The sequence below is a fragment of the Chiloscyllium punctatum genome, chromosome 2, assembly GCF_047496795.1.
Source record: "Chiloscyllium punctatum isolate Juve2018m chromosome 2, sChiPun1.3, whole genome shotgun sequence".
NCBI classification, from domain to species: domain Eukaryota; kingdom Metazoa; phylum Chordata; class Chondrichthyes; order Orectolobiformes; family Hemiscylliidae; genus Chiloscyllium; species Chiloscyllium punctatum.
In genome coordinates this window covers 124,182,300-124,201,311 of record NC_092740.1, presented here as the reverse complement: position 1 = coordinate 124,201,311, position 19,012 = coordinate 124,182,300, and the positions used below count along the sequence as shown (strand labels likewise).

The 19,012-nt window shown below is 37.9% G+C and overlaps 1 protein-coding gene across 1 annotated transcript in view; it reads left to right on the top strand.

Moving 5' to 3' along the window:
* Window positions 1-19,012, top strand: part of ecpas (Ecm29 proteasome adaptor and scaffold) — a 111,455-nt gene that overhangs the window by 52,123 nt on the left and 40,320 nt on the right. Inside the window, exons 13-26 of the mRNA XM_072588108.1 lie at window positions 339-405; window positions 497-619; window positions 1,332-1,435; window positions 2,164-2,290; window positions 4,741-4,821; window positions 7,299-7,518; window positions 10,189-10,280; window positions 10,659-10,790; window positions 12,057-12,219; window positions 13,219-13,391; window positions 14,357-14,458; window positions 16,181-16,304; window positions 17,448-17,593; window positions 18,033-18,087. Coding sequence (XP_072444209.1) covers window positions 339-405; window positions 497-619; window positions 1,332-1,435; window positions 2,164-2,290; window positions 4,741-4,821; window positions 7,299-7,518; window positions 10,189-10,280; window positions 10,659-10,790; window positions 12,057-12,219; window positions 13,219-13,391; window positions 14,357-14,458; window positions 16,181-16,304; window positions 17,448-17,593; window positions 18,033-18,087 — 1,709 coding nt within the window. The remainder of the gene's footprint in view (window positions 1-338; window positions 406-496; window positions 620-1,331; window positions 1,436-2,163; window positions 2,291-4,740; window positions 4,822-7,298; window positions 7,519-10,188; window positions 10,281-10,658; window positions 10,791-12,056; window positions 12,220-13,218; window positions 13,392-14,356; window positions 14,459-16,180; window positions 16,305-17,447; window positions 17,594-18,032; window positions 18,088-19,012) is intronic.

The following is a 19,012-nucleotide window of genomic DNA, read 5'->3' as shown; positions in this document are numbered from 1 at the left end:
AATTGGCTCTAGCCAGTCATGATCTTGGTGATTGACAGATCAGGATCCCTCTAGTTTCTCATGTCCTTATCTGCACTGTGTTATACCTCATGTACGGAGCATGGGGAAGACATGTGACACAAGGAAACATAAGGAGGAAAGATTTGTTAGAAATAATTTAAATGAACAAAATTGCTGTGGTTATCTCTTTTATTGTTTGAAGATTTCCCGCATTCGTGAATAGTTTTGAAATATTCATTTATTGACCATGAAAATTTTCCATTACTTAAAACATGGCAGATATAAATATTTGTTATTATATTTTGAGTGAAATGTGTTTTTGTACCTTGCATGTCTAGCCGTCTACCACAACTTTTCACAAAAGATTTAGCACTTGTACAGCAGTTCTTTGAAGCAATGTGCAAGGTATGTGGAAATTCTCTGAAATTGTCCTTTTACATTAGAATGCTTGGTTGTATTTCAAATAGGGGATTCTTAATCTCTCTTATATTGATAGGAAGCTCCTGATATCAGGCTTTCCATTCAGGAAGCTTTGGCGATGATGGTAGGAGCCTATTGTTCTTTACAAGGAGCTTCTCTTACACTCATGGAAGCTCTGGTTGCTGCATATCTGGAGAAGGTACGTCCAAACTTTCAAGCAAATATTGTTGGACTGATATAAACATTGCCTTTCCTAATGTAACCATTTTAAACAACATATTGCATTAATGTAACCCCTTTAATGTAATAAAATGTTCCAAGGCACTTTACAAATGTTATCAAATACATTTTGAGACCGAGTCGGTTGAAGAGTCCATGGCAGAAGCCCAGGTTGCATTAATGTGAAAAGTAATATATTTTTCACTGAGGGGTATGTGGAGAGAACTAAATGAGTAATTGTTGGTTGCAAATCCATTGCAGATGACCATTAATTCTCTGTTTATTTACTGTCAAATTATTTGGTCCTTTATTCACAATTTTGATCTTGGTTTTCAAAGCGCTAATTCGATTAGAAAAGCATTTATGACTCTTGTCTGCCTACAGAAAAACAAATAAAACTTACACTATAAGCCATGGCTACAAATGCTAATTGTAAGAGCAAACCTTAACATGTAATTGTTTTCCTGTTGCTGTAAGGTTCTGTAAAAATGATGTAGTGTTGTGGCAAATGAAGTTTTAATTTCTATGCTGAAAGCAGTACATGATAAATTTCCAAAACCAAATTGTATGTCAGTGTCAAATGGCTGTTGCTTTGTGAGACTCTTTTTAGGATGCAGTAGAGAGAAAAATGAAGTCATGTTACCTATGCAAATAAGATCTCTCTGATTATTATTCTCTTGTTATTTTTCTAGCCTGAAGTGCAGGTCCGACAAGTTGCTGTGAAATTTGCCAGCAAAGTGTTTGCTTCAGACCACATACCATCCAGATATATGCTTTTACTTGCTGCAGGAGACCCGTAAGTTTTCACTCATGGCAGGGAAATGTACTACAATAGAATACTACGTACTCCCGTTTTTATGCAGCACCTTTTATTAGGGTGAAACATTCCGTAAAGGTACTTCACAGTAGCTTTATTCAGTTTCGCACCTAGCCACAAAGGGGAAAAATGAGAACAGGGAGCTTGGTCATGGAGTTAAATTGTAAAGATCATCTCAAAAGAGAGGTCTGGAGGTCTATATAGTCGAACACACAGCCACCAACAATGGAGCTGAAAGAATCAGATGCCCTAGACACCTGAATTACAGGTTTTGGGGTTGTTGGAAGTTAGCGAGGAAGAAATGAGATCAGAGAGGAATTTGAAAGCAAGGATGCAAAAGTTAAAATCAGATGTTACTGGACAAAGGGCTATCATGTAGGGCTGTGAACACAAAGGAAGACTTAGTGTCAATAAGAATATGGACAACAGAGTTTGGAATATGTGGGGAGTAAATTCACTGAAGAAATAAATGAATTAACGTGGTTTATCAGAACACGTATTATTTTTAAATATCTATTCCTATGAACTGCCATCATGTTTGGAAGTAAAATGCATTATGTGTATGTGTGTAGTAAAAGCAAGTGAATTTGATATAGTCAGTTTGTATGTTTGTAGAATTAGCATTGACGTTAAACAAGACTGAAAACAGCAAAGGACATTTTTAACCAGGGTCAAATGTATAGTCATCTAACTCTGTTTAAAATTAGGAGAGAAGAGGTGTATGGGGAAGCGCGACATGTTTTGAGGGCTCTACCAAATCAAACAACAGAGAAGGAAAGCACTCCTAAGGTCATGCCATCATTTCCTGAAATGGTCCATTACATTCAAGATAAGGTAATATTTTTCTTTTCAGAAGTTTTATGGTGGACCTCCATTGGTGACTCCTACTTTCCACCTTCATTAATGTAAATAATTAGTGTTAAGAGTGTGTGGCATGCTTACATTCCAACAACTTGTGCAGTCTATTCACTGGTGTGACATAGCTTTCTTCAAATTAAGTTACAAAGCTAAATCAGATAGTCTACAGTTTATGCCTGTGTTGGTGGCAGCTACACTTTCACTTCATTCAGATTCACTGGTTCATTTGGATCTTTAAGTGCTTTTTCTTAATAACTTACAGTCTCTTTTACTTATATATAACAATTTTTTTCACAAGCTTTGACTATTTGGAATATATGAGGTAAAAACAATGACTGCAGATGCTGGAAACCAGATTCTGGATTAGTGGTGCTGGAAGAGCACAGCAGTTCAGGCAGCATCCAAGTAGCTTCGAAATTGACGTTTCGGGCAAAAGCCCTTCATCAGGAATAAAGGCAGTGAGCCTGAAGCGTGGAGAGATAAGATAGAGGAGGGTGGGGGTGGGGAGAGAGTAGCATAGAGTACAATGGGTGAGTGGGGGAGGGGATGAAGGTGATAGGTCAAGGAGGAGAGGGTGGAGTGGATACGTGGAAAAGGAGATAGGCAGGTAGGACAAGTCATGGGGACAGTTACTGAGCTGGAAGTTTAGAACTAGGGTGAGGTGGGGGAAGGGGAAATGAGGAAACTGTTGAAGTCCACATTGATGCCCTGGGGTTGAAGTGTTCCGAGGCAGAAGATGAGGCGTTCTTCCTCCAGGCGTCTGGTGGTGAGGGAGCGGCGGTGAAGGAGGCCCAGGACCTCCATGTCCTCGGCAGAGTGGGAGGGGGAGTTGAAATGTTTGGCCACGGGGCGGTGTGGTTGATGGGTGCGGGTGTCCCGGAGATGTTCCCTAAAGCGCTCTGCTAGGAGGTGCCCAGTCTCCCCAATGTAGAGGAGACCGCATCGGGAGCAACGGATACAATAAATGATATTAATACCAATTATTTAACTGATTGTTGGACCAAAACATTTTACAAGCTGACTAGAAAACCATTTCACTGTAATCTCTACACTGAATACCTAAAGGCAAGTTTAATGTGATTTACTTGTTGGGAACGGTGCTTAGTTTATATATTCATGGTCAAGGTCTGGCGGATCTAAAAACTCCAAACTGGACATGCATGCAGTGCTGTAGTTCTAAGCAGCAGAATCATATTCAAGCACAATCTGTTATCGTCATGGCCTGGTTTAACTGCCACTCTTACCAATACCATTAAGCCAGGTAATCAATCATGGTACAGTGAAGACTGTAGGAGAGAATGCCAGGAATACCACCAGTCATCATGAAAAATGCTCAAAGTTATTAACCTAGTGAAGCAACAGCATAAGACTTGCATGCCACACAGTAAAAGAATCATATCATAGACATGTATATAATTATACACCCTTGATATTGATTGCATTACCATCACCGAATTCCCCATTATCAACATCCTGCAGACCAGACAATGGCTGTAAGAACAGGTCAGAGGTTGGGTATTTTCAGACAGAGTAAATCATCTCCTGACTCCCCAAGGTTTGTCTACCATCTACAAAGCACAAGTTCTAGAATATTTTTCACTTGCCTGGCGAGTATGCCTTCTTCAAGAAGCTTGACATTATCTAAGACAGACTTTCTTAATTGGCACCCTGTCTACGAATTTAAACATTTACTCCTTTCATTTTCCAACTACCTGATGAAGGAGCGACGCTCCGAAAGCTAGTGTGCTTCCAATTAAACCTGTTGGACTATAGCCTGGTGTTGTGATTTTTAATTCCTTTCACATCACTGGCAACAGTGTGTACCATCTGCAAAATGCATTGCAGCAAATCACCAAGGATCTTTGAGTAAACTTCCAAACCTGGGCTCTCTTGAAGGGACAATGACAGCAGCTATATAGGAATGTCACCTTCAAGCTTCCCTGCAAACCACACAAGGTTCTGACTTGGAGCTGTCTCACCATTCCTTCACTGTTGCTGAGCCAGTATCCTGGAATTCCCTTCCTAACAGCACTGCGCGTGTACCCACATCACATGGATTGCAGCCATTTACGATGGCAGTTTACCACAACAAACTTCTCAAATAGGCAAAAAAATGCTGGCCATCAATGCCTGAATCCTATGAACAAATAAGAGATGGTAAAGGAAACAAGCAAAGAGAAATTGATTTTTCTTTTTGCTGCTTCAAGCTAGCAGTCATTCAATAACAATTTTGGATGTTCTTCTATCTTAATTCGTCTTACTGCACTTTTCACATGTTCCTTTTATTAATTTCCTTCTTACACAAAATAAAAGCATAAATAATCTGAAATGTGCACTATCCTGTTAAAAACAACCCAACTGCTTCCTTCCGTCCTCCGATGGAGAGTAAAAATAGGTTTTCTGAACTTGTTTTTTTTTCTCATCAGGCCTCTCAGAGGATAAAAACATCAGCAAAATATACTGCAGGAACATACATTTTGCCATTTAATCCTGCTACATACAATGAGGTAAGAACTGATAGGTTCAAGAAGGTCAGATAGAATATCTGCAATATTATTTCTAGGATAAGCAGAAATGATGAAAATAATAAAGTAGATGGCAATACAAATTGAATAATGAGAGAGAAAAATTTCAGTTAATGTAATAAATTCCATGGGTATAATAGAAAGAAAATTTGAATCTTAACTGTTCTTTGTTTCCAAATAAATAATTCTATTGCATTCAAGTAAAGTTTTCAAATAGTTGTTGCATATTACACAGCTTGAAAATTGCTGGGGTGCATTCTACATTTCACTGCCTGTACCAATTGGAGTCCACTTGTCAACCAATCAGCACTCCTCTCCTGCAGGTCATTCCAGGTCCGCCAAATTGCTATGCAAGTAGATTATGCAGGGAGGGAGCCTTTGTCATTCTGCTTTTTTAGATAATCAACTAGTAAATCTGCGAGCAGCTTTGAGAGAGGCAGTTGAAGACTGTGAAGAGGTCTAAAGCAGCTTGGACTAGGAATAGACAGTTATCAGAAATCAAGAGTATTTCTGATTTGGTGTCACTGAGCAAGCAGAGTGAGGCCCATGCTTGAACTGCATGCTTAAGGACAAAGGAAGAGCAACTAAGTGAAAGGACCCAAATATCTCATACCTAAGAGAATAATGGGAACACTGAGGGGACTGTGTGAATTCTTGAGCACTGTGGCACCCTTTTGTTGGTCCCAAGAAAAATAGTGGAACCCTCAAGATTCTATAAGTGTAGAACAGTCTTAAAATTTGAACATAAGGTTCTGTTGACATTTATGGGTTTGAAGAATAAGTGTACCAAATATATTGTTGTTAGTTTTGTTTTGTTTAATTTTCTTGTGTTTTGAAGTCTTTTGTTTAAAACTTGAAATTTTGTGGAGTAATTGTTTCAGTTAATAGCTGGGAATAGGCTAAATAGAGAGTCATTTCCCTGCGGTGGGGAGGCAGAACTAGAGGGCATAGATTTAAGGTGAGGGGAAAAAGATATAATTTCACGCAGAGGGTTGTGTGTGTATGGAATGAGCAAGAAGAGGAAGTAGTGGAGGCTGGTACATTTGCAGCATTTAAAAGTCATCTGGATGGATATATGAATTGCAAGGGTTTAGAGGGAAGTGGGCCAAGTGCTAGCAGGTGGGACTAGATTAGGTTAGGATATCTGGTCGGCTTGGATAAATTGAATCAAAGAGTCTGTTTTGTGCTGTACATCTCTGACTACTGGCCTCCTTTAAGATTATAACTGCTAATTTAAGTGTTTGAAAAGAGGAGATTTTCATGTTTCATTCTTTCGACCTGCAATTTTCTAACTGTAAGGAAAAATGTAGAATAATAATGAAGAATACTCCTATCAAAATGTTCAAAGTGATGACCAGATATTTGGTTAGCTGAAATACAAACTCCTATTGTATTTATATTTAAAACTCTCCTAATTTATCACAATTACTACAAAATTAGAAAGACTTAAAACAATCACTTTTACCTCTGTTAGAAGATTTTGGGTTCACTGTTGAGTTGTGCGAGGTTAAATAAAAACTTTTTTTTAAATAAGATAACTAATAGTGTTGATTTAAGTACTGGAAGCGTGGACAGGCAAAAGGTAGTTGATGTGAAATGTCCAGCAGTTTCTGTTCTTTATTGTAAACTGCAATATTTTGCTTCTGCAAAAGAACAATTTGACAGTAGTCGACCTTAGTCTTATTTCAACTGATAATATTTTTTCAATCAACAGTTATTAAGTTGAGATTGGAAGCTATCTTATTGGCTTCACTGTCCGTCTGTCCCCGCCCACTATTCTCCCTTACAGAATAGGAATGCTGAAAGCACTTGTCCTGACCTTTGACCTTTCCAAACTGATCAGATAGTTCAGTCCTGCCAAGCTCCCAACCAGATCATATTGTGTAGTGCATTTTCCTCATTAAATCCTTTGGACGAGGTCTTTATTGTTCTAAAATGCCCTGTTCGAAATTTGGGAACAAGAGAAAAGGAAATGGATCTTCTCAATGGAGATATAAGCAGAGTGAATTTATTCGTAACTGGATCCAATTAAGTACAAAATCAAGACACAGGTCGTCCCTCTGTCCTTTCATAGTTTAATTTTATTTTGCGCAATCACAAGACTACCTTAACTATGACAAAATCAAAATAATATTTATTGCAATATTTGTGCTTGCATTATCTACAACAAAAGTTGACTTTTTAAGTAACTAAATTCTATGTCCTAAAGAAGTCTAAAATAGTGCATGAAAGAGCAATGTACTTAATGCTTTAGTAAACATCAAACTGATAATTTATTTAGCTGTGTACTAGGTGAAGCAAGCTGTTTGCCCCTTGCAACAATGGAGAGTTGTATAGCAGATTAAACCCAGAACCATGGATTTGAAGATAATTTGAGTAACTCCCTCCCTCTGGCAAAGTTTAAAATGCAAATCGTTTTTGCTTTAAAATATTAATATTATGAATTTGGTTGTGTGTAGATTATTCTGTATCTGCGAATGTGCCTAGCACACAGCGCAGGGGTGGTACCCATATCTCAGAGCTTTGTCGACATGCAAGACCAAGCCCCAGCCATTGGTCGTTATGTCAGAAGTTTGGTTCCTGACTCTATAATTTCGCCATCGTCATCGAAGAATGGAGAAATTAATCATGTACAGATGTACATTGATCTTCTCAAGCAGCTATTGTCAGCCATAGTAGGTAAGACCAATCAAAGTAGAGGGAAGAACATAATTATCTTTAATTATGAACTGAAAGTAATGCCAGCTTTTGGAGCATACACCAGTTTGTGACAAGTGACTGGCTTGGAACTGGCAAAGTTTGTCTTGATTTTGTTTTTGTGCAATGCCTGTTTGCTTTGAAGCGTTAGTAAAGTTATTTTGCATAATCATGCATTACCATTATTTTCAACCGGAGTGAGTGGCCTGTGTGATTCCTTCTGGTTGCGTCACATGTCTTGAGGAAACATCGGACATTTGCACCTGTGCATCATTTATTTGTTTCTTCCCTGTTTATATTGTGTCTTATTATTCAAATTAAAAAAACATGTTTTGATCTACATTAGTTTGCTGAAATGACTGCGCGACTGTAATAAAGTTCAATTGATTTTTCTTGTTTAGGGTAGCAGACTGAACTTTTTTGTAAAAGAGAAAAGGTAGATCACATAAATTAATGGTGTATGAGTTGGCCACCATTTTGTCATAGTCATAAGCACAGTCAACATCTATGAAACCAGCCAGGAGCTCTGGTAGATTACAACTTGCAGTACAAAAAAAGGCTTTATGCATAAGAATAAAGGGCTTTGGGCCCAGGGTGGAGTGATTTCCAAGAGGCATTTGATAAGATACTGCACACAAGCCAACTTAATAAGATAACAGCCCATAATAGAACATTATAGCGCAGTACAGGCCCTTCGGCCCTCGATGAGGTAGTAAATTAGCATGGCAAGTGGATTGGCTTAATAATAGAATACAGAGTTGGCATAAAGGGGGAATTTTCAGAATGACAGTCTGCAAAGAGTGGAGTGTCACAAAGACCATTGTTGGGCTCACAGTTAATTACAGTGTACATTAATGACTGATAAGAGAAATTGAGTTTGCAGATGATTCAAAAATAGATTGAAAGGCAAGTGGTGAGGATGATGTAAAGAATCTATGGGGTATGTCGACAAGTTAAATAAGTGGGCAAGTACTTAGCAGATGGAATATAATGTGTGAAAGTGTGAAGTTATGCGATTTAGCAGGAATAATAGAGGGCAATGAATATTCGTAAACAGAGAAAGACTACAGAAATCTGCAGCACAAAGATGTGTATCTGACCCGTGCTGTACTTGATATTGAAAAAAATATACTGCATAAAAGGCCGAGATTTTCAGATGTTTTTCACTGACAGTATGTCAATCATTTTAAAAAGGGTTATTGCAGTCTCTTTTAGATTTGGAAAACCTCGTCTAATATGTTCATTCCAAGAAGGGGTGAATGGTGCATGAATCGCAAGAAGCATCAAAGTTCAGCCGATAATAGACAAGGCAAATAAAATGTTGGCTTTTGTTTCACAGGAAATGGCCTATAAAAATAATAAAGTCTTGCTAAACCTTAACAATGCACTAGCCAGACTACATCCAGAATACTGTGAACAATATTGCTCCCCTATCTAAGCAAGGATATACTGGCATTGGAGGCAGTCTGGAGAAGGTTCACTAGGTTGGGGGGATTTGTGTTTTTTGAGGAGAGGTTGAGTAGGTTTAGCTTGAGCTTATTAAGCTTAGAGTAATGAAAGGCGATCTTTTTGAAACCCTATTAATAAGATTTTTTTTAGGATTTGACAAGATGAATGTGGGGAGGTCGTCTAGGTTCAGAAAAACCGATCTCAAAGTGAGAGTTGCCTTATTGAAGAAAGATGAGGAGAAATATTTCGCTGAGAATAGTGAATCTGTGGAATTCTTTACCATAGAGGGCTGTTGAGGCTAGGCTATTAAACTATTCACGGCTGAGGTAAACAGATGTTTAATTAGTAAATGACTTGTGGTTTTTGAGGGCAAGGCAGGAAAGTGGAGTTCAGGATTACCTGATCAGCCATGATCTCATAGGATGGCAGATTAGATTTGATGGGCCTAATGGCCTACTTCTCCAGTGTCTGAAAGCCTTATGGTACAGGGCATGTCATATTGGGGAATATAAATATCAGCAGTGATCATTTGGACTGAATGATCTCTTACTGTGTTTAGAATTCTCTATGGCACGATGGATTATTACAGCAAAGTTCTTTCAGTATTTTGGTAACTTAACTTCACATCTTATTCCCTGGCCTTGTTCAGATGGGTGCAAGTCATGACTCAATAAGAAAAATTAAAAATGTATTCTAAAAGTTCACTTAATAAAGTGTAACAGGAATAGATCATTTGATTAACAAAAGCTAAAGACCATTTCAAGTAACCGGATGCTAAACTTTTGTGCACAACTGATTATTGGTGCATCAATTTCAGATCCCAGTTGTGTAACATGAATACAATACAGGGGAATCTTGATTATCAGAACGACACGGGCTGGGAGTATTTTGTCAGATAATGAAATGTTTGGATAATCTAATGCCGGATAACACAGTTTAGCCCAAGCATCGGGACCTTGCGATTTTGCTGGATAATCCGAAATTCGGATAATCAAATGCCGGATTAGCGAGAGTTTCTCTGTAAATGATTCAGGAGAGAATTTGGGGCAGAAGATGTTATATGTTAACTGACTTCCTGATTTCTGTGTGGGCGCATACCAGTGACTATAGAATTAAGTATCATGCGTCATCGGACCAAATATTCAAATTCATTTTCTGCTTTGATTCTTTTTCTCTTTCTGTCCTCTTGCCTGGAAATGCTAGGATTGCCTGTGATTTACTGTCTGTTGGAAGTAGTCTCGATCTATCCACAGAAATTGGCTGCACAGTTCACAGACAAAATAGATTGGATTAAGGTATGCTCATAATCTGCTGAAATAACATTTTCTTTTTGAATGAAACTAAAATAGAGGCACTGAATATTAATTTTTGACCATTATAACTGTTAAGTTTAAATTTCTTGTTTACATATTATGAATAAAATATTGAGCCATCTTGGCTCAGTTGGCAACACTCCTTTTGCTGGTTTAAGGCTATTTTTGTATAGCATCAAGTTCAACTGCATTTTTCTAAAATTGCTTCCTGACTAGCTCAGGCATTGATTTCATTTTACATTGTCTTCAAAGTTTGCATTCTAGAGAAAAACAAATAAGACCTTTTCCTAGAATTAAGAAACATGATTGATAAATATTTCTCCTACCTTAACTAACACTCCCTCCTCCACTTTTTAAAAGGGCCTCATGAACACAAATAAAGATGAGATCCGTGAGCTGGCAGCGGAACTTTATGCAGTGGTGCTATCCGTTATGTCTGGGAATGACCTGCAAATGGCAGTTCAGAATCTCATCAAGAGCACAAAAGATGGTGTAAGTACTTTTGTTGAGCGTTGCAAATTTATCTTGCACTGCTGTCTGCTCGCTTTCATCCTTTTGAGTGTTTTCAGGCTGCACTCCCTGTCTGACATAGGCAAATAATGATGAGATGATGCATTATCCTTTTAGTAATTCTTTGGAATTTTTATGATTTTTTTTAGCATTAAAAAGCAGTGATAGTGATAATAGCTTCCTCGAGCATTGCAGTCCATATGATGAAGGAGCTTGTTATGATCGGTTAGGAAGACAGTTCCAGGAGCAATGAAGGAATAGCTGATATGTCAGTGTCATGTGACTTTGAAGCTAAGTTTGTTGTATGCAGGCTGCTGTGCAAATGTTTCCAGGTGGTGGAGATTATAGGTTTGGATGTGCTTCCAAAGAAGTTTTTGAAATATTCTTTCCTGCGTGATGTACTTGTCCCCATTGTTTTGTTGTGGATAGATCTTTAGGCTAATTGATGGGATGTTAATCTTTAAGCTAATTGATGGTAGCTGTACCCATCCTTACAAATAGAGAGTTTCTCATCATTTTTTTTGTCTCGTACTTTATTGATGGCCGAGATACATTCTAGAATCTGGGGTGGACACACTCACCGCAGAACATCTAGCTTCAGTCACCTTCTCTGTCACTCAACATTTTTGTGTCTGTTCCAGTTTTGTCACTGGTGAATGGAATATTGATAAGGAAGGACTCAGTATTAGTTGTGCCAAATAACATGAGATGGTTAGACTTTTTCTTGTGGTTGTCTGAAACTTCTGTGACCTGAATATTACTGAGCACTTATCACCCCATGCCTCCATGTTGTCCAGGACTAGCTGCATGTGGCACAGTCTGCTTCATTACCTAAGGATTTGCGAGTGGAATCTATTGGTTTCCATTTTTGGTTGGCATTTCTAATGAGATTGGGAACTGTGGTTCTAGCGAAACCCAAACTGGTATCACCGAGTCAGTTATTTGTGAGTAAATGACATCTGAAAGCATTGTTGATGACCTCTTCCTTTGCTGATGGCTTGGAGTGGCTTGATGGAGGAATAGCTGGATTGATTAGATTTATCCTACTTTTTGGAGATGAGATGCGGCTGGGAAATATTCCACTTTTGTTCTGCAATGTTGTCGTCATAAATGTACAGGAACAGCTTTGCAAAGGGTGTGGTAAATTCTTCACTACAATAAGGGTATGAACTTCGCTCTGTCCAGTGTCATTAATGTTATATGTGAGAGCAACAAAGTAACAGACTTTTCACGTTCTATTTTCTATAGAGCCCTGAAACACAGCATGGAGCATTGCTGGCTTTAGGATATATGATAGGACGGTACCTGGCCAGAAAGAAGAGAGCAAATTTAGAAATCCAAGATATGGAACATTCGGATACTGAAGATCCACTGGAAGACCAACTAATCCAGTCGACTACGGAAACAATTGGTAATTAACTTACAGTATAAATCTGTATAGTGTTATTATAGTTTTATTTGTGAGAGCACCCGATTGAGCTATTCAACAATTTTACTAGTTATGAATTTTGTTGCCCAGTGGTTTCTTTTTATCTTGATTGGGTGCAATTTAAGCTACGATTTGTCAAAAATATTTTTGAAAGATTGAGGATGTTTGAACTTCCACTGGACATTGAGACAAGTTCTCAATTGTGGTCTTGCTTGGTAGTGTTTAACCAGAATGATATCAAAAGGCATAATTCCAGTGTTTACCATTTGAAACCTTGCCTGAAAGGGGCAATTCCAAATGGTTGTTAGCGGTATAAACACCTTGTAACTCCTACTTCTTCCATTTTTTATGTATTTACTCCTATGGTAGTGGCTGGGGGACCGTAGAATGCTGACCATGCCTGTGCTGTTGCTTTTATCATTGTTGAGAGACACAGCTCAGTTTGCAGATCTGTATACAGTATTGTCCCGCATGTGTAACCCCCGACATTTACCTGCCCAGCCACATAGAACATAGAATTGTACAGCACAGGGACGGGTCCTTCAGCTGACAATGTTGTACCAAATGTGACATCAAAGTAAACTAATCCCTTCTACCTGCAGTTGTTCCATATCCCTCCATTCCTTGCACATGAAGCATATCAGCAGCCTTTAAGCATTGAATTGTTTGCAAAACAAAAGTGTGGTGCAGACTAGTAAGCACAGTCTTGGTGACTACAGATTCCTCTACCATTCTGGATGTAAAGTGGCAACTTCATGAATAATGCAGCTGCTACAAGACACATGCAATCCTTCCATGTAATATATGCTCCTGGAGTTATAATTACTGAGAACCAAACATTAAGGGCAGTGTTTCTTTCTAAATTGTTAATCTTATTATCATATCTCGAGACTGATTGATAGCTTTATCCTTTCTTTTAAAGTATGGCAGCTATCATATGTATCAGGTGCATGTGCAATGTTTTAATCAAAGATCTTTCAGCTTTATTTTTAGATGATGCATCCCCTTCACTGGCCATGGCTGCTTGTGTAGCAATTGGTGAAATTGGAAGAAACGGTTCTTTACCAATCATAAATGAAGGGCCCGGGTTCACAAAACTGCACTTGGTGGAAAGCTTGCTAGCTAAAATTCGCTCAAGCAAGGAGAGTAACAAGGTGAGAGTCAGCCTTTCTACCTTGTGCTTTTTTGTTTGGACCAAACACAGACAGCAGTTATTGAGTTTATCTTTGTCATTGGTCACTTGATCATTTTCATGAGAAATTTAATACATTTTGACGTATCTTCAAGGCACTATTCTTAAGTTTCTTTTCCTCACGTGTTCAAACACAGGCACAGTCGCAGACTGGTACTTTCCAGATGATACTTCACAGAATATCATTACCCACAAAGTAACATTGAACATGCAGTTCCCTTATCACCCGGAATAGATTGAAACAAATCATATTTCTAAATAGGTTTCCTTCATCTTGTTTTGCTGAGACACTAAGGATTTGAAATTACACAATGAGATATTAGCATTTTAGGACTTTCCTTTTCAGTTCCATTAGTTCCTACATTAAACAAAGCATTTAGCTAATGATTATCTTCAGGTGGGGATTCATACAAACGTGCTCAGTGTTTGTATTACCATTGTGAAGTCACACATTTTAGAGGGCCAGGTTTTGGAATCAATGTATGCAAATTAACTTGTTAATCTTACTCCAAATTAATACTTAATGTAAAACAATATTATATTCTAGTCTAACACATTATGATTCTAGTCTAACAAGTTTTGAAGTATATTGTGGTACAGAGCAGAAAGGAGTTCATTCAACCAGTCATATCTCTGTAGTAGATTGTTACTTCAAAAGTGGTGCATATGGAAGATGGTCAAGCACTGAAGTCCATGCAGTGGGTAGCCATAAGGTTGACTCATTGCATAAAGAATCTGATTTATGAGGAAGTATGGAAAAAACCTGAGCTTTTTTATTACCTTCCTAATCATCAGGAACATTGCTCACTTTAGATGTGCTTTTGTGGTGATAGATGAAACAGAGAAAACATCATCCTCAATTGTCAAATCATTCATCGCATCTAGTTATTAATTAAAACTGCCATGCAATTATGTTCTTTTCTGTAGATGAAGGAGCGAGCAGTGCAGACACTGGGTTACTTGCCTGTTGGTGATGGTGATTTTCCTCATCAAAAGAAGCTCTTGCAAGGGTTGATGAGCTCAGTTGAGGTAACCATTGTACTAAACATACAATGAGAGCCGAGTATCTCTTCAGATCTGAACTGTGCAGTTTCAATTGTGAATTTCAGTTTGTATTCATCCTCGATTTCCAAGTGACAGTGTCAAGATGGAAAGAGTTGCCTAGCTTGAGAAGCTCTTGAGATCGTGATCACAGGTTTTTTCTTGAACCACTACTGTCTATGTGATGGATGTACTCTTGTGCTGTTTGATAGGAAGTAGAGATTTTTAAAAACATTCTTGAGATATGGGTATCAAAATCAACACCAGTTTTTATTACTTTTATTGAACCATTGCACTTAAGTGGTACCTGTGTCATACTGGGTTCTGGTTCAGCAATGATAAAAGAACAGAAGTATATATCCTAATCAGGGTTGTACCTGAGATGTGGAGATGGTTCGATGGAGCCTACTGTTCCAGTCCTCCTTGGTGTTGCAAGTTGGGGAATTGCTGCGCAGCATCTTGTGTGTCGTCAGCTTCAAGTTATAATCAAAATGTTTTGAATGTGGATGTGTTTGAATGTCACAAACTGTATTATAATTTCAAAAATTGTTGATCAAAAGACACTTAAAATCAGTGATTGGATCATTTCAGCACTTTCTCCAGAAAATGTTGTCATTCCCTGAATCCACAATATGTTGGTAGGTGTTTCATTCACCTGGACATTCACCTTCAGAACTCCAATTTAATCTTCACTCCATTGTACCAGCTGGAACCTCACTGTAGTCACTCCCATAGTTAACAGAACCAGAATGTAGTTACTACTCTTCAAAGAATCAGCCAAGAATAAAACAAATTATAAATTATGGCAATTCCTGTATGTGTTTTGAATTAAAGTTCAATGTTGGGCTGTCCTGTTCCATTTGGTACATCTCATATCAAGTGTAGGTTTTCAGACCAGTAATAAGAGACAAAGAAAAAACTCAACTGCCTCTTCACCATGCCACACAGCTATGTACCTCTGCTTGCCAGATGCAGTTCAGCAGGTACAGTCATTATAGTGTTAACCTTGACTCTGTGGAAATGCTTTCACTTCTGAATCAGAAGACCATAAGTTTAGTTGCCCCCAAATCAAGAGAGTTGAGCAGAAATCAAGACACGTACTCCAATGGAACAATGAACATGTGCTACACTGCTGGAGCTGCCTTTAAGTTGAGACATTAAGTTAAGGCCCCTCCTGCCCTCTTGGTTGACTATGAAAGATCCCACAACTGCTACTTCAAACAAAAGCAGAGTTCTTCCCCAGTGCCCTGGCAACTTAATACCCAGCTAAAACAAATTCCCTGATCATTATCACATTGTCAGTTGTGGAAGCTTTCAGTGCACAAATGATCTATTACCCTTACAGCACAACAGTGACAACACTTCCACAAGTTTCTATGGTTATGTAAGGCGCTAGAAATATGCAAATTTATCTTTCCTGGTCTTTCACTTCTGCTGAAGTTAGCCCTTTGCGCTACCAAAAGGATCACTATAGATGGGCTCAACTTACCTTTAGTGTTAACCCCTCCAAAGCTGGGTTTGTGGCTAATTCTGAGGATGCCATCTATTGCAAGTATAGAGGCTTAGAGTTGTCTGTTGATCAGTTAAATAGGCAAGATTGATGTCACTATGCTCTTATGAATGTGAACAGCCTCAAATCATAAGGTTTTCCAATTATCCTTAGCAATCAAAATCACAAGTTATAAGTCTAAATTTATTTATTCTTCCCAGGCCAAACAAATAGAGCTGCAGTTCACAGTTGGAGAATCAATCACCAGTGCTGCATTAGGGACAAGTTCTCTAGCAGCTCGTGATCTGTGGGTGGTTGCTGAGGAGGAATATACCCCTCCAGTTGGTAAGTTGTATGTACTCAAAATTTAATCACTTTGTGACAATTTCTGTAAACCTTTAGGGAAATTAATGAATTTTAATGGTGATGATGCAAGATGGGATTGGGTATTTTGTTGCGTGTGGCTGACTAAAATAGAGCTCTCACATTAAAAGTATGAACTTGAATTCTGTTTATTGTTATCTTTTCGAGCATAATAATATGTAGTTACAAATTTTACAAAGAAAACTGATCTGTCTTTGAAATGGGCACATTTTACAAAATGGCTTCCAAAAGCTTCTACGACTTCTTGTGTGAATTCAACTGGAGTTAAAGACAGGCTATCACACTCTATTATCTGAAGAATTATTCAAAAAGTGTTACTATTTCAAGGATTTCAGGGCTATCTATTAACCCTTCAAAAGTTGTGAAGACCTGAAGCTTTTGTCCTGTTGAACAGAAGATAGGACATTACAACAAATTGTAACATAATTAACTTTATTATGTGAACAATTCTTCATCCACACTTAATGAATGCAGCCATTTTGTTTGATTGTGATAAAATCCAACTGAGCCAGTCATTTTGTAAGGTAAGCCCAACGCCATGAAAAAGAAATCTTGAAATGGTGCCTGCTTCTCAGCAGAGAGGCATAGAAAGACACACCAGAAAGAAAAAAAGCAAGCTAAAGGAACTGTTGTATTGATCCAGACTATCAAAAGGCACATCTTGCAGGGCCATTAAAAATTATGCAAAAGAGCCTTCACCTTCATCCCTACTTCTTTTAAATCTTTGTATATGAACATTAACTGATAACTTCTTTTTTTTTACTTAAGTAACTACAGTAATCTTTGTTATTGTGATATAAAGTGGGACTGTTATGGATGTTTGCAACCATGTTTGGCGATGTGTTAGCAGCAGATCAAATAATAATGTGAATATGATCTGCTTCAGCTTTAGTTACTATAGCTTTCAGATTACGACCATCATTAAAATTTTGGTTCAAAACTATCGTTCTCTTCTAAATATCACAGAATCACAAATTGTTACAGCTTACGGAGGCCATTCTCATATTCCCCACCCTCCTGTAAAGAAGGATGTATTCATGTAGTTTGGATATGTTTCACTTGCTCACCTGCAAATTTCAATGACTTTTTTGTTTCAATCCTCAGCTGTTAAAGTAAATGATGTTGTCCCATGGGTTCTGGATGAAATCCTAAAGAAATACATCATTAGTTCTAATCCCCATGTCCGCCAGGCTTCCTGCATCTGGCTTTTGTCGCTGGTGAAAAAGCTGAGCCAACACAAGGAGATCAAGGTAAGGACATTCAATTATTTTAAAAATAATTCAAAACTTTCCAAAACAGCTAAATACTGTGAGGTTTCTCTGTTGATTAATATTGTGAAATTTTGAACATAATATAGCAATCATTTTTAATTATAATGATGGGATACAGGCAGTGCTGAATTATAATTAAGATGGTAAAAATGATTTTTCCAGAGCATATTCAATAAAAGATGTTTAATTTCATCCTGTGAATGAATAAAGTAAAATGTGTCATGCTAAGTAGCAATCATAATTTCAGTTTCAAAATTGAAAAGCCATCATTGATATTTGTCTATGGTGAGGAATTTAAAAGCAGTTTTTTATATCAGATCTCAGTTTGTAACAGTACTGCAGCTTATTTTAAATAATGGATTTTTCTTAAATCTGAAGCAATCTTGTATATACTTATATAATAATATTTTCTTTACAGTCTCATTTAAAGGAAATTCAGAATGCATTCATTTCGCTTTTATCTGAGAATGATGGTAAGTTACTGTGTTTTTAATCTTGCTTGTACTTGTACTCTCACTCATCAGAACATATTGGGGAAAAGCATCAGTTGTAAAAGTTAAGCTACTTTTGATACTGGCACAATGGTATGAGTTGTACTGTCGGCATTACAGCTTTAAATATTTCTTCTTCATGAACTTTCTCACCAGCAGTATGCATGTTTCTATGCAGTTTCTAGATATTATTGTCTGCTCCTGCAAATCATAAGTGTGCAGTAAAGTTCTCAAATTTAGTAATGGGGATGTAGAAGCTTATTTATTTGTCTTTCTACTTGAAGTTTTTTAATTCAATTTAGTTTTGTTCAGAATTGATTACTGCACTGAATACATCACATTCTGATATGAATAGAAAGGCTATGTCTGTCGCCACCACAACTGCAGGGTCACATTCACATACATGCAGTCCAAAGAAAAGGGCCATTCATAACATTGAACAATTCAAAGATATTTTAACAAGTGCTGCACCTACAAAATGCATACTTTTTCAAATGCTTTTTTGATATGCGGAGTCTTAAATATTGTGTCATCTTACCCTGCCAACCTACTGCCATGATGTGGTATTGCCGTTTTCGGAGAATATTGTACCCCAGAACACCAGTTAAATACTCTGGGATTATGATTTGCTGTTATCCCATTACCAACCTAGTTGGCACTGTGGCTGCAGACATCTCATTGTTTTCCTGCAGCTCACCACCTTTCTTCGTCTGTGTTTGCCACTCGCTGCAAGCAAGACAGCAGAGAATGGCAATGAGACATCCAAAGTGGAACAGCCAGCGAGGTAGCAAATAGGGCAGCCAGCAAAACAGTGAATGAGCTGCCAAACAGGGGAATGAATGAAGTTGCAAGTCAAATGGCCACAAGGTGGTGAGCATTCAGTGGGTACCCAACAATGACATCAACA